We start from the raw sequence: 16,017 nt of genomic DNA on the forward strand, positions 1-16,017 counted from the left end.
ATTTATTATGCCATAATTTAAAACATTAGAAGCATTGAGAATTATAGTGTTTTATTTTTTGTAAAAAATGGTCAAGAGTAGTTTGAACCATGCATGCTGTCTTCTTATTATATAGCATATGTTATAGAGCAAACATCTTGTCTATGCTTTGGTGAATTGCCATACTCTCTACGTTTGGATCACCTGCCAACATTTTATCCTTTGCACTTTCAATATTATAAATTATCTCTGAGAATTCATTTAATGTGAAGTGCTTTGCTGGTGTCACTTCCTCTGGAACATCTTTACACTCGGTGTCACAACTGCTTTCCTCATTTCTGTCGGTAAGTTTGTCTTCACTAAGTTCCTCTGGCTGCATAGCTGCAGCCTTTCAAACAATTAGCAGGGTCAACAATACCACCATAAACTATTTCTTCTATAAATGCATTCCCATTTGATTCAAATTTTACTGCCAGTGTTGTGGGGTTTTTTTTAATTTCTCTTCTGTACGTTGATCTCTGCCAGACAATTCCTCCTTTCGATTATTCATTTTTATAAAGTGGCACATAAGCTTATCATTGGGAAAAAAGAAGCCATCACAATCACACTCGTTGCTGTTTGTAGGTAAACTGAATAACAGATGCCCAGTGAGCAACCACCAAAACTTTGAAAGAAGTCATGCGATTGGTCATTGATCATGATGTGCAGCTCTTATTTACATAGTGATTTGTGGACAAAAGAGCGAGCAGTGAAGTTTTTCCTTTATGCAACTGCTCACAATTAATATACTATGGCAGCTGAAATCAACAGTGTACTCAAAAGACTGGTGTTATTTGACTCAACTGTGCTAATTGAAATCCCTGCATATTGGGACCGTGCAAAGGAAGGACAGCCTGTGCTCCAAAGGCTTTCTCATTGTAGAACTCCTCACATACCATTCTTTCTGTCCGGAACACTCTCCCCTCAGCTCTTGATGCTGGCTTTCTCAGCCTTAGGCCAAGGGCTTAAACACCACCTCCTGGGAGATTCCTTCCCTGACAGTATTGAGTAATCTCCACTTTGCCTTCATGTTGTTCATGCTACTTATCATAATTTTTAAATACGTATTTATATGTCTGTTTATATTACTTACTTTTTATCTTCCCATTAAACTATATGATCCATGATGGCAGGGATCCTGCCTGTTTTATTTATTAACGTATACCCAGCGCTTGTTACAATGTCTGGGATATAGTAGGTATTCAATAAATATTTCCTAGGTAAATGGGTGAATGAATGATATTACGTGTCTGGACAAAAGTAAAACAATCTGTATAAGAATGAATTCAGCAGATTTCTGAGAATTAATTTAGAGAGATTTTCCATGATGGGTTTTCAATGTCCTTATCAAAGTCTGATGACAAAAAAAAGACACCAAGAGCCCCCAAAACAGAATTCATGTTGAGGGAAGAGCAAGTATGGGCTGTAGCCTAGGCTGAGCACAAGGCCTGAGTGTCATGGAGGAAAACTGATTGTGGCCTAATGTGTTGCTAAAGCTGAAATTCCCCAGGGCTCAAGGACTCTGGTGTAGTATTTGCACTCCTGGGAACAGTAGTTGGACATACGCACATGAAGCAAAAGCATTATAACCTCGGAACTCAGGCACAGCAGTCTGAGTCAAGTGCAAAAACCTGGAAGACTGGTGAGAGGATCTGGTGGGACAAACTTTTGCCCACAGCACCCTGAGAGCCAAACCCAAAGTACAGTAATAGTGAACTATACCAATACTTTGGTTCCCTCTCTCCACAAGCCCCTTTTATACTAAGTCCCCAGGGCTCTTGGGGACAAAAAGGGTAGAGAGGTAGATACTGTACATCTGGTTATCATGGTATGTGAGTGATTAACTGGAGATGTTTTTTAATTGCATCTCAACCAGTGAAGGGGAGTCATACTGTTTACACCATTGAAAAATCATTAGACTAGTCACCGCCTTTCTCTGTTCTATCCGGGAGGTGGGGCAGGAAGTGTTCCCATAGGAAAAATTGCTGCTTTTCATAGATATCAGGAACTAACCAGGAAAATTTATCACTGGAAGGAAAGCAAACACAATGGTTCAAGTTTAAGTTCCTATCCTGTTTACTGTCTCCTCATAGACCTCCTCTTGGCTCTGAAATGGAGCTGCCACACCTCTTTCCTAAGCTGCTTAAAATGTAGAGAAAAGCAGAAGAGGTCCACAGTTGTACCTTTGTGGAAACACCTCTGCCGTAGGCCTCCCCCCGCTTTTTTCCTGGTCTATATCAAGCATTTCTGGCTTTCTGGTGATAAACCCACACACAAATTATCCAGCTAAAACCACTGGCATAAATGGCTACTTATAGAGACCTCATGCTTCAGTTGGAGGCAGCCTACCCTGGTTCTCGAGCGCCTGAACCAGGGCCAGAATCACTATTTTAGTGTTCCCATAAAAATACTTGGTTTTCTCGTACACATAATAGGGACGATCCAATACTGGATGAAACAATGGGAACCACGTACAGATTTTCTGTCAAAACTGTCATTGCAGTCTGGTTAAAGCTAGAGCTTTTGAAAAAGGCAAGACTAGTTCCTTACATTAATTGTATCCCTGGAAGAAATAATTACAGAGATTTCTCAGCCCCAAATCACTGAATGCTAAGAAGTTAAGCCAAGGTAATAGTAGATCTTTGTATTAGCTTTACCCAAATATCTTCCTAGCTAGAAAATGGAAGCATATTCTGTATTGGCAGAATAAAGCCTTTCATTGCAAGAGTCTGCGTTTTCTAACTCTGGTAAATTGTTTGGAGCACGGGAGGAGACCTGGATGTGTTCCCTTGTATAATTGTATTTTGTTGGAAGAGAAAGTGCTTGATTTGAGTAAAATGTGGTCAGTCAGAAACAGACTGCCAGAATAGGAAAAAAAATTCAGTGTTAAGTGATATTTTGATCCCCATGGAAAATTTGAGATGAAGACTTTATCTTCTGGAGGCATAAGGGGGTGGTCAATGGGCCGTATGGCTGAGATTTTTGTGTTTCTTTAATGTGGCAGATTGATGCAACCATTAAGGCGTATGTTCTTGGTTTTATTTTTTCTTTCTTTACTAAGATATCTTGGCTGTGTTTTAAAAAAGGATACTGCGTAAGGGTAGAATGGCCAACTTTATCAGTTTGGAAGGATCAAAATAATCAAAGCAGTGGAATAAAAACAGCAGTGGTTTTAATTATTCAAATTCTAGTCCTAGTCAAACTTTGACCTCGGGACGATCACTTTCCATCTTTGGCCTCAGTTCTTTATCTGAAAAATTAAGAAAATGAACTCAGAATCAATGATCTGTCTTGTCTTTGTCTTCCGCAACATTCGTGAAGTTTATAAACACAAGATTTCCCATAGGCCGAACTGGAGCCATCCGAATTCTCAGTGGCCTGCCTTTAATTTCATCCCTTTCTTGCCATCTCAGTATTGGAATGCATGCAAGGGAGACTGACTTTACCTTCACAAAACCCTTGAATCTCATCCTACTGATTTGAGAAAAAAAAAAAAAAAAAAAAAGCACCAACGGTCCAAATTTCTTTACTTTATTAACAATAATAGTTTATTACTAAAAATTGACTTGCAACCTTTCTCACTGTTGCCACATGCTCACATGTGGTATAAATCACTATTGTAATGGGGGGACTAGGTGGTTCCTAAGATATCTTAGATCGTCAGCCTTCTAAAATGGTGCAACTTCCGCTCATCTGAAAAACGAAGCAGGCTCGCTTTGTGCAGACCTGCTATTATAGGTCTGGAACCCTGACACTGTTGAAAATCTGTAGCTGCCCTACTTTGTCTATCTTAGTTAAATCACTACATTACTAAAAATAACAAACCGGAAATAAACCCAAATTTTATTGTTGGCCAAGGGAAATATCATGACCCCCTTCCATGCCTGATCTCAGACCCTGTATAGTTTTGTGAAGCTGGGAAGTATGTTTTTAACAGGGCGTTCATTTTCAGTTAGGACAGAAGACGTGACTAATCACAGAGGACTGTTTTCTCTCCTCTAGGCAAGAGCACGGATGGCCTGTAATCACTTCATCGGTGTGTCCACACGCGTACAGATAGCATGGGTGTGGGATGAAGGGAGCATAATGAGTTATGTAAGCCCTTAGAGAGGTCTGGAATGAAATACCTGAAAACCAGTCACCTCCGCTCCAATCCATAACCTCCACAAAATTGGGTGGCTTAGCTCAATATTCTCTGAAGAAATTTCTATTTGTGAGATGAAATTGAACTGCACTTACAAATTGGTCTTCTCTGATAAAGAAAGAGATTTTTTTAGTGATTTCTTTAAAAGCTCTAAGTGGTTTCCCTAATAGGCAACAAATCACAGGACACTGTCTATTATCCAAACACCGCCAGGCTCTAGAGCCTTGTTTGTGAGATGAAAAGCCTATGGATTGGGTCTTCTCGGCAGTCTTGGTGTCTGATCCTATTGATTTGGGGGGAAAAAAGAAATCATAATTGATGAAAAATGATTGATTCAGGAGGCTGCATGAATGGTTTCAGCCTCACTTAAGCTGTTATTTTTATCCTGTCCATGGCAATATGGCTGCTCATTTCAAAACGGTGCGGTACCCGTTTTATGGCATTGCCAAACACCGACCACACATTTCTTATCACTCTCTGGTGTTAAGGTCACATGGTATATTCTGTAGCAAGGTCCCTCCACCCTTCCCAAGAGATATGGGTCGGGGGTGGGGGGAAGAACTCGACTCCCTGTGGAAGGCTGAAAGTCAAAGTACAATACAGGCAGAGTTGACTGGGAGTTTTCACTGTTGTTGAGAGGTCATCAAAGGCCTTAGGTCTTACTGGACCTCAGCAAATCTGAATTCATCTACCTGGCAAGTAGCACGGCTAACGAAAAGAGTCGGAAAGAAAAATACCCACGCCACATGAGAACAACACCGTTTCAAAGTCAGCCCATTTTCATGAGAGGCTTATGCTCTTAAGTTTCTAATGGCATGAGTGATTCGAGGCTCTCATATTTTCAAATAGTAGGTACAGATTTGGGCTGATTTAGCTAGGCTTTAGCCTCAGCCCCATTCACTGTGAGAGACAGCTAGCCAGGATTTTGAGAATTATGGTCTGACTACTGGATGTAGATGATAGCATATTAGTAAATACCAAAGAAGCCTCAACATTTGGCAGATGTTTTAGTTCCAAACATTTAATTTGTGACCGTTATTTAAAAAATCTCTCGTGGTTGGTGGGTTTGAGTCCCGCATTGGGCTCTGTGCTGACAGCTCAGAGCCTAGAGCCAGCTTCGGCTTCTGTGTCTCCTTCTCTCTCTGCTCCTCTCCTGCTTGCACTTGCTCTCTCTCTCTCTCTCTCTCTCTCTCTCTCTCTCAAAAATAAACATTAAAAATCAATAATCACTGTAATTTTCAAAGAAGAGTAGAAGTTTAAGTTTCAAGCTTTGGCTGTTCATTCAGTTGATTATTTTCAGCTCAGTGATGATTCTTTGTTAAAAACTATGGGAAAAAATGTCATCAAACTGTTATCTGATGTAATGCAGTGACATGGAATAATAAAATAATGAACATTGGTCTGTCACTTTACAGTTTTCACACGCATTATCTCGCTGATTATCACTAGACTGTGACTTCATGTGTCTGGTATGAAGTACCTTCTCTGCCACTGTATCTCCAACACCTTGCAAGGAGCATGGCTCGGAAGTAGGTGCTCAGTAAATATTTATTAAACGAATGGTTGAACCACCTTGTGATGTAAGCAGAGCAGGTATTACTCTTTTTCCCATTTTATAGGGGAAGCAACATTACAGAAAAGTTTAACGACTTGCTCAAGGTGATAGAGCCAGAAAGTGGTGGTACCAGGCCTCGAATCTCGTTCTTTAGACTCCAAAACCTGAGATTTCCTCCACATACTTGGGTTATGTGGTCAAACTCTAGTACTAATTGGTAAACCCCAGAATTTCTCTGGGCCTCATAAACCTTCTCTGTAAAATAAGAGAAGGCTAATAATATCCTGTGGCTCTGACGTCCCACCTAGGTCTAATACTATGAGCTCAATTTACAGTATCATTTACAATGTCATTCTGGCTTCTGAGAGTCTTCTATTCACCAAAGAAATGGTGCTAATGATACAGTCCAGAGAGGTCAGAGCTGCCAGGTGGCCCAGAGGAGGGACTCAGGGCCACTGTCAAAGACCCACTTAGTCACAGTGGGAGAAAACTTCAGACAACATCAGACTAGAAGCTTCTCCTTTTAGGAAGTCAATGAGGTTGTTTTGAGGTTGGTTGGAAAGAGTCTCTGGGAAAATTCTATGTGATTGTTAACATGCAGTTACTCTAGAAGCTTTCTGGCAACGATGTGCACATTTGATGGCCTTGCTTCCTCAGTTAGCTAGTTGCCCCTATCCCCTTCCCCACAGACACACCCCACACCACCCCCACTGCGTGCTCAATAACTATAAAGCAGGATGTAACTCATATAAAGAATTCACTGGAAACAGCCGCCTTTCACATGCTACCAAGAATTTCAGGGATAGATTCCAAACATGGATTTTGTTTTAAAAATTTCATTATCCTCATCACACATAAGGCTCCTTGGCAGCAGCTTTGTAAATATTTATCTGGTTGTTATTTGGGGTCTCATTTTTTTAAAGAACTGATTAATCCCCACTCCCTAGAATGATGTGTTATTTTCAAGCAAATCCAAATACAAGCTGAAGACCCTGTGTAAATTGGTTCTAATTTTTCTTCAGCCAGGATCCCGTTTAGAACGTACACAAACGGAAGATGTCAAGAACATTTAGCCTGTTACACCCTAGGAGGTTAGTGACGCACCCCCGCGCCCCCTGCTCCCAGCCTGCTCTGAAATCTGATCAGAGGGGACTGAGAAATGAAGGCTCACCTGGAATTAGAGACAGCTGTCTCAAATAAGGGTGGAGCCTGGCACTAAACCCTCCAAAACGACGCCTTTTCGAGGCTGTGCTCCTTTGCAGAATAGAACTTCAGTTATCACCATAGTTCCTAAGTCAGACTCCAATCTCTGGCCATCACTTACCGAAAATTTCGAACCACGAAATTGTGACCATTTCTAAGAGCTGCCTTGTTCAACAGGGTCCTCAAATTAAACAGCATCTTCTTTTGATAATGAAAAAGATGACTGTATGCTCTTGAAAACGCCTCACCAAGGTCGACAGACAGTGGGCTCCACCTAAAAGCTACGAATGCTTTCAACTGCAGTGAGAGAGCAAAGGTAAAATCACCCTTCAACTACCTTATCAAATTCCCCTGGTTAGAGATACTGCAGGTCAGGGTACAGGAATGCCTGCACTTTAAGCCAAGCTCCACCACTGCGTGTGTGTGTGTGTGTGTGTGTGTGTGTGTGTGTGTGTGTGTGTTTGTGTGTGTGTGTGTGTCTGTTTAGAAGGAATCCTGATTCTTTTGGTGACCAGACTCCTCATTTTTCATAATATATTTATTCTGTCACATACTTGCACAAAATCAATTGACAAGTACTCATTGGGCGTATAATATATGCAGGGCGTTGCAGTGCTGGCTGCTGTGAAGGTACGTAGAAATAAGCCACTGAGAAAATGTGAATCGTCAGTGCAGAACCCCAGATGTAGACATGACAACCCGGAGTATTTCCAACGGTATTTCATTTGTAACTCTAAGTCTCAGCTTTCCCGCAAAAACAAACAGAAAGAAATGCCCCGGAGCTATTTTTTTGGTGGCAAAAAGCTGGAGTGGGGAGGTATAATAAAAAGATCTCAGTCCTGGAGCTCCCATTGTGCCTTGCACATAGTAGGTCTTCGATAAGCAAGTAGTTGCTTATTAATTCTAGCAGGAACCCACAATCAGTAGAAGTGGGGAGGGGGTACCATACGCTCCTCCCCTGGTAGCCTCTCCAGATCACTAAGAGGTCTTCCAATGCTTTACATTTATTCATTCATCCACAGTTATAAATCAGATATTTTCAAAATCCGTTCTGTGTCAGATATTGGACTAGGCTGGAACTTCAGTGAAGGAAGATGATCTCACTGTCACAGGGTTTACAGTTCAGTAAGTGTGATAATATTTGTAAATAAGCATACATAACACAAGCCCATAGGAGAGGTCCAGATAAAGCGCTACCATATCACAGGGAAGAAAAAGTACTCTAAGCTGGGAAGGGTGGGAGGCAGGAAAGAAAGGGCTGCATCTTCTGATCAATTTATGTGACTTTAGCAAACCCAGGTAAACACTCGCCAGAAGTTTATGCAATGCAAAAAAAATATGCTATTTAAAAATTAATTATGGCCACTTCAGGAACCGGAATGGTTATGATGTCATAGTTAATGTCAGCAGGGAAATAAATCTTATTGCTATTCCCTTCTACTTACAAAGAATGATGCAGGACAGAGAGGGAAAGACTGAACTGTTCAAACCTTTACTAAGTCTTCTGTTCCAGAAAGAATATTCCAGGCAGAGGCAAGTGTTCACAAGGGTACAAGAGTAAGAAGGTATAGAGTGAATGTTCCAAGTGGGAGAATAGAAGTCTGCTTTGTTGGAAAAGACTGTAAAGCATCTTTGAAGAGGCAAAAGAGGCCAGTTGTTGGATAGGTTTCAGACAGTGAAATTGCTCTATGTAATACAAGGAAGGAAATTGAATGTTTGCAGTGAGATTGAGGGAAAAGAGGTCAAACTGTATGCTAGTGTAAAGCCCATATCTCCAGTCAAGTGTGCTACCTACACAAACAACTCGTGTTAGCAATGCTTGGGGAGAAATCAAGTGTCTGCAGTGCTGTGGTGTAGAAAGTAGGTGGCATTTCTGAGATGCCAAAGCGACTCAGAAACCCTTCTAATTCTACTGAGGTAGGAGCTCAGTCCCTCAGAGGAGACTAAGAAAACTGAAACCACCCACAACCCCTAGCGAGATTGGAAGATAAAAGGTGCACCACACGTGGGATGAGGTCAGAGGCAATTTCATTGAACCTCAAAAGACAGTATCTGGGTAACATGTGGAAGAGCACCATAGAGTGTTTGACATTCATCCTCAGAGTTCATGCTTTCGTTGACCCACACCATGACTCCTCTAATTCCATTTCAACTGCGTGGTTTGGCACCATACCTAGTTCCCTTTCTCCACCCAGCCCTCCATTCACTCATTTTTCTCTTCCACCACCAACAGTTGTGCAGTGATCACAGACTGGGTCTCTGTACCAGGTGGGCTCTGAGGGAAATAGCGATAAATAGGAGTGATGGATCCTTTCCCACTCGGAGTCAACCATTTTGTCTCTGTGCTCTGACGCCAGGCATTCTAACCAAGGGGGAGGGGCTTGTTCTCTGCTTCCTTGCTTCAGAAAAGAAAATGAAAAAAAAAAAAAAAAAAGTTCTGCATTGTGGCATTGATGGATTTGTGTCGTGTAAATGCTCCCACCACGGCCAGATCCGAGCTCCCAAAGTGACATCACTGAACACGGAGTTGGGGGAGAGGTGTAGGATGGGCTCTTGCAAGCCATTGTGAGCACAGCACTGCCGACAACTCCTATCCGGAAAGGATTCTCTCTAGATTTGGAAAGGAATATTGGGGCCAGATTGTTGAGGGCCTTGAAAGCCAGATTATGGGGTTAAGAATTTAATCTATAGTCAAATAAGGAAGATTATTAAAGTTTTAGAGCTGGGGCAGACAAGGGGACATATGTTACTATCTGCGCCATATTGTGAAAACATGAATCCAGCAGCATTGTGTAAGAAGTATGGTGGAGAGAATATGGAGGCAGAGACAAAGGTTATTGTGTTAGAACAAGGACGTGAGCACATACTGGGGATGTGGAAATAGAAAACAGAGGATGGATGCAAGAAAGATTTAGGGATTAGAATGCACCTATCAGAACAACTGATAGGATGTGGAGGGAAGGGAAATGGTAAAGTTAATGAGACTCCAGGATTCCAAGTGTATCCTGTCATTTGACATTTGAGCCTAAAATTCCAAATGGCCAAATGGTACCATTGAGGATATAAAGAATGTTAGTTTCTTGATGTCTTTTAAAAAGTTGTTCTTTTTTAAGGTTATTTATTCTGAGAAAGAGAGAGAGTGTGGGCAGGGGAGGGACAGAGTGGGGGGGGGGAGGGAGAGAATCCCAAGTAGGCTCCATACCAACAGTGTATAGCCCAATGCAGGGCTTGAACTCACAAACCCATGAAATCATGACCTGAGCCAAGATCAAGAGTCAGATGCTTTAACCAACTGAGCCACCCAGGCGCCCCTGTTAGTTTATTGACATTTAAAGCTTATAAGCATCATGTATGAACTTGAAATATTCCTTTGAAATTGCTACTGTTTCCCTAGTGAAGCTCAGGCATCGAAGGGGGAATCAACGTGATGTAAAGAATTATGGGAAGGTTGCTTGAAGATCAAATGCCATCTCTGGCTGGGTTGCTAACAGATAGCAAATTTGGCTAAATCAATCACTTGACTGCCCTTTCACCCTCCGGGTCCTCACCTGTCTAAATAAAGGTTTTATAAAGTGAGCTATTACACTACTTGCTAAACTTTAACATGATAACCAGACATGAAGTGCAGTGTCTAACAACCTCAGCATAGCTATTGCCAAAGATCTAGTGCAACTTTGAGCTCTGTACAAATAAGACATATGGCTGTGACTGCAGTGAGAAACTCTGTTTATTTCAGTGTTAGTAATTACATAAATACTTTTTATAGCTGGTTGTATGGAATCTTTAGAATCCTAGGAAATGTAAAGCATTTGCATGCAGTACACACTTGAGTTACAAGCCCTATGAAATTGTCACTGGTGCTCTCACACTAGATAAGAACAAAAAAAGCACGTATCCCTGTGTGAGACCAGAAACCATCCTGTGACCATGAGGAGGAGCAGCCTTAGAATGAAGTGTGGTTTGCCAGAGTGCAAGAAAGAAGGAATCTTCGTCATTTATGACATCACTGAGTTGCAAAATCAACCAACCTCATGACCCTCCCTACCACTAGACACCGTGTCCTATAAAATAATAAATGCCCTTTTTGTTCAAGCCACTTTGGGTTTTTTTAATTTAAATTTTAGTTAGTTAACATGCAGTGCAATATTGGTTTCAGGAGTAGAATTCAGTGATCCATCACTTTCATACCACACCTGGTGCTCATCCCAACAAGTGCCCTCCTTAGTACCCATCACCCATTTAGCCCATCTCCCACCCACTTCCCTCCACCAACCCTCAGTTTGTTCCCTGTCATTAAGCATCTTTTGTGGTTTGTTTCCCTCTCTTCTCTCCCCCTCCTTTCCCGAATGTTCACCTGTTTTGTTTCTTAAGTTCCACATATGAGTGAAATCATATGGTATTTGTCTTTCTCTGGTTGACTTCTTTCACTTGGCAGATACATTCTAGCACCATCCACTGTTTAAGTCACTTTGAATTGAGGTTTTTGTTACTTGCAACTAAACGCATGCTAACTCAAACACAATTTGGCTTAGGTTTTTAAAGGTTTATTTCTCATATAACAATAGGGAAAGAATAATGTCCTTCAAAGATGTGGGTTCTAGTTCAGAACCAATCATTTATTGATGGAATGACCTTGGGCAAGTCAGTTTCCTTATCTATAAACAAAAACAATACACTTTTTCTCTTCTTTATTTTTTTAAATTTTGGTTAAATTCACGTACTTCATATATTTTGTAATTAAAAATTTAATTAGCATGCAGTGAACTTAATTTTTTTTTTTTTTTTTTTTTTTTTGGCACACAGAGCTATGAGTTGTAGTGCCTATATAGATTCGTGTAACCACTGCCACAGTCAGGATACAGAACATCTCCCCCCCCCAAATTCCCCCTTAAATTCTTTTGTAGTCATACCCTTCTCTCACCCCCAACCCCTGGCACACTGATCTTTTCTCTCTCTCCTATGCTCTTGCCATTTCTAGAATGTAACTTAAATGGAATCATACAGTATATAATCTTCTGAGATTAGCTTCTTTCGCTCATGGTGATGCCTTTGAGATTGATTGTATTACTGTGTTTATCAGTAGTTCCTTTTTATTGCTGAATAGTATTCCATTGTATATACCATATGGAATACTATTGTATACACACACACACACACACACACACACACAATGGAATACTATTCAGCAATAAATACACATGGATATGTATATATCACAGTTTGTTTATTCATTCCCCACTAAAGGATATTGAGTTGTTTCCTCATTTGGAACTTCCAAATAGAGCTGTCACAAACATTTATATTTAGGTTTTTGTGTGAACATAAGTTTACTTTCCTTAAGGTAAATATTTAGGAGTAGAGTGGCTGGATTAGATGGCAGGTATACATTTAACTTTTGAAGAAACTGTCAAGATATTTACCAGAGCACCTCTGCCTGTTTGCTATTCCCCTCATAATGCATGAGGGCTCCAATTGCGTTGCCTCCTTGTCAGCATTTGTTATTGTCAGTATTTTTCATCGTTGCCATCCAGATAGGTGTGTGGTCACTTCTGATTGTGGTTTTAGTCTGCATTTCTCTAAAGGCTGATGATGTTGACCATCTTTCCATGTGCTTATTTGTCATCTACATATCTTCTTTGCTGAAGTATCTGTCAAATCTTTTGCCTACTTTTTTTCCAGTTTTATTAAGAAATAATTGACATACATCACTGCATATATTTAATACAACATGATGGCTTGATTTACATATGTTGTGCAATGATGACCACAATAGGTTCAGCTAACATCCATCTTCTCATACACATACAATAAAAAGCATAGAGGGACGCCTGGGTGGCTCAGTCAGTTAAATGTCTAACTTGGGCTCAGGTCACGATCTCACAGTTCGTGAGTTTGGGCATCTGTCACCTCAGAGCCTGCTTCAGATTCTCTTCCTCTCCCTCTCTACCCACCCCCCTGCTCGTGCTCTCTCTCACTCTCAAAAATAGATAAACAAGCATTTAAAAAAAGAGAAATAATTTAAAAAAAAGAATATAAAAGAGGGAAAAAATTATCTGTGATAAGAACTCTTACTTTTCTACATCTCATATAGAATGCCTACTTTATTTATTTTTTTTTTTATTTTTTATTTTTTTTTTTTAAATTTTTTTTCCCAACGTTTTTTTATTTATTTTTGGGACAGAGAGAGACAGAGCATGAACGGGGGAGGGGCAGAGAGAGAGGGAGACACAGAATCGGAAACAGGCTCCAGGCTCCGAGCTGTCAGCACAGAGCCTGACGCGGGGCTCGAACTCACGGACCGCGAGATCGTGACCTGGCTGAAGTCGGACGCTTAACCGACTGCGCCACCCAGGCGCCCCAAGAATGCCTACTTTATTTTTTAATTGAGTCATTTTTTATTTAGTTTTGAGAGTTCTTTATATATTCTTAACACAAGATCTTTATTGGATATGTGATTTGCAAATATTTTCTTTCAGTTTGCTGCTTGTCTTTTCATTCTCTTGATGGTGTGTTTTATGGAACAAAAGTTTTAAATTTGGATCAAGTTCAACTTACCGGTTTTTCTTTTTATGGGCTACACTGTTGATGCTATATCTATGAGCTCTTTGCCTCACCCAGGGTCACAAAGATTTTGTCCTATGTCTTCTGAAAATTTTACAGCCTTACAAATGACATTTAGATCTATGATCCATTCTGAGTTAAGTTTTGTCTGAGGTATGAGGTTTAGGTTGAGGGTTTTTTTTGCAGGGGTGGGGGGTGGGACACATCTAGATATCCAATTTCCCTTTCCTTAAAAGTCTTCTATGTTCTAGGTCATATCCAATTTGCTGAAGAATCCAAAAAATCCATTTATGTTAATGTCCCTGGAATGCTCTATGAAGTATAAAGCTATGTCCTATTGTAAGAATGTATTTTTTATGCTGTTTGGATCTGCATGGGAATTGACAATAAAAAATAAATTAGAATTATGAGGGGTACCGGGGTGGCTCAGTCAGTTAAGCATCTGACTTTTGATTTTGGCTCAGGTCATGATCTCATGGTCATCATCTCAGGTCGTGAGATCAAGCCCTGCATCCAGCTCTGAGCTGGCCATGGAGCCTGCTCAAGATTCACTCTCTCCTTCGCCCTCTGCCCTTCCCCCTCTTGTGCACATGTGCTCTCTCATACATAAATAACTAAATATTTAAAAAGAAAATAAACTAGAATTATGATTGTGGAGGAAATCATCTATCAGCTGGCTACTGTTTTTCTCTCCACTTGTATGTATGTCCCACCCCCACCCCGAGTTCCTGCTTTACAGCAAATTTGGAATATTACTTTGTAATTAACAGATAGTAATAGGACTTTGTCAAAATATTGATTCAGGGGTGTTTTCTTGCTGCACCACTACTAAGTATTTGTTCAAACATGCAGGCCCTAAGGGAGGTTGTGAAATCAGTGGAGATTATCTCTGACCCCCTCTCCACCTCTTTTCCCACCATATCCTTTCAAGTGAGGCATGTGAAGAAGGTAGACAGGGTCCTCCATGAAAACCAAAATTCTGAACCAGAGCGTGAAATGCTGATTATCAAATTCAAGTGTAATCTCTCTTTTCTCTTGTCATAAAATCACATTTCCATTGAAGTCAGTCTTCTGTTAATCATTTACTCTGGCAGTTGGTGATTTTAAGCAGGACCTAGCATTTTTCAGAGCTTGGATAGGGACAAAAATCTCAAGTTTTCCTACCTGGTGCTCTTCATTTTGCAGTCTGGTAAATGCTGGCAATGTTAGGAAATGCACACACAATTTGTGAGGTAGGAGAAGGACAAATAAATATGATTAATGATCCAACCTTAGTGTCAGAGGCACATGAGATGCAAAAGGTGAGTTTATCTTTCATGGGTGCCCTTTTATTTGCTTAAGCTCCCACCCAGAATCCTAGAGCCATCTGTTTCCCCATAGGCTGATTCTAATTCCTCCCCTTGGAAGCACAGAGGTCAATCTGTGCATAAAGAAGATTTATTAACAGAGCAAGGGCTATTGGGAATTAAACAAACAGAGAAATCACAGAGGCTGAAAGTTCACCAAGTGCCTCGACAATAATACCTGATGCTCCTTAGGACTGCCAGGTACTTCTAGAGTTTGAGTGATATGGGGGCCCTGAGAGGCTATTGGCATTGCTTCCTGCTGCCCAGTGTTTGGTCTAGAAGCACTGTCCCAATAGTAATTTCCATGGCAATATTCTCACTTGAGCCCAGGACACATTTCCTGGATGTCCTCAAAAATCACTGTGTGGTGAATGCCTTCCCCACCCTTTTCTGGTTCTTGATGAAAGCTACAATCTTCTTTGTGGTTGGTGTCTCTCCCCAGACACAACCTGTGAAGTCCTCTTTATCTGCTCATGATTGTTTTATTTGACCACATCTTCTAAGTAGGGGCTGTGCTCTCACCTTCAGCGACAAGCGAAACCCAGCCTTCTTCTCTTAAGGCTGCTCTCCTGGTAACAATTCTGTGGCCTATAAAGCTAGGACCTAACCAGGGTCCAGAAGAGAAACTCTGAGAATCCTGTCTCAAAAGTGAGAAATAAGTCCTTTCCCTGGAGCTTTGTTGACTATTTGGAGTCTGGGTCGTGGGGATTAGGCACTCCCCATGACCAATTCCAGCCTCCAGAATTCTTCCAACATCCTTTCTTCCAAAGAATCAAGGAGTTCGTGGGTTCCCAGGTCATCCTCAATTGTTACCCAGTGTGTTCCCATTAAAATAGAAGCAAATCAGGGGCACCTGGGTGGCTCAGTCAGTTAAGCATCTGACTTTGGCTCAGGTCCTGATCTCAGGGTCCGTGAGTTCAAGCCCCGCGTCGGGCTCTGTGCTGACAGCTCGGAGCCTGGAGCCTGCTTTGGATTCTGTGTCTCCCTCTCTGACCCTCCCCCGTTATCCTCTGTCTCTCTCTGTCTCAAAAATAAATAAACATTGGAAAAAAATGTTTTTAAGATAAGGAAATCATCTGGGAAGCCATATAAAGAATTAATCCAGAGATGGGGATGAATATGTGATAATGGATGTAGAGTACATATGCTACTGAATACCATACTACAGTACTGTACCTGGCTTTACTGAA

General features: G+C 41.0%; 1 protein-coding gene across 1 annotated transcript in view; it reads right to left on the bottom strand.

The window, feature by feature from the left end:
• OTC (ornithine transcarbamylase) overlaps positions 1 to 7,289 on the bottom strand; it is a 60,408-nt gene extending 53,119 nt beyond the window's left edge. The window contains exon 1 of the mRNA XM_081793281.1: positions 7,042 to 7,289. Coding sequence (XP_081649407.1) covers positions 7,042 to 7,118 — 77 coding nt within the window. The 5' untranslated portion in view covers positions 7,119 to 7,289. The remainder of the gene's footprint in view (positions 1 to 7,041) is intronic.
• Between the last annotated feature and the right edge of the window lie 8,728 nt (positions 7,290 to 16,017).

Source organism: Panthera onca, chromosome X, assembly GCF_046562875.1.
Source record: "Panthera onca isolate mPanOnc1 chromosome X, mPanOnc1 haplotype 2, whole genome shotgun sequence".
NCBI classification, from domain to species: domain Eukaryota; kingdom Metazoa; phylum Chordata; class Mammalia; order Carnivora; family Felidae; genus Panthera; species Panthera onca.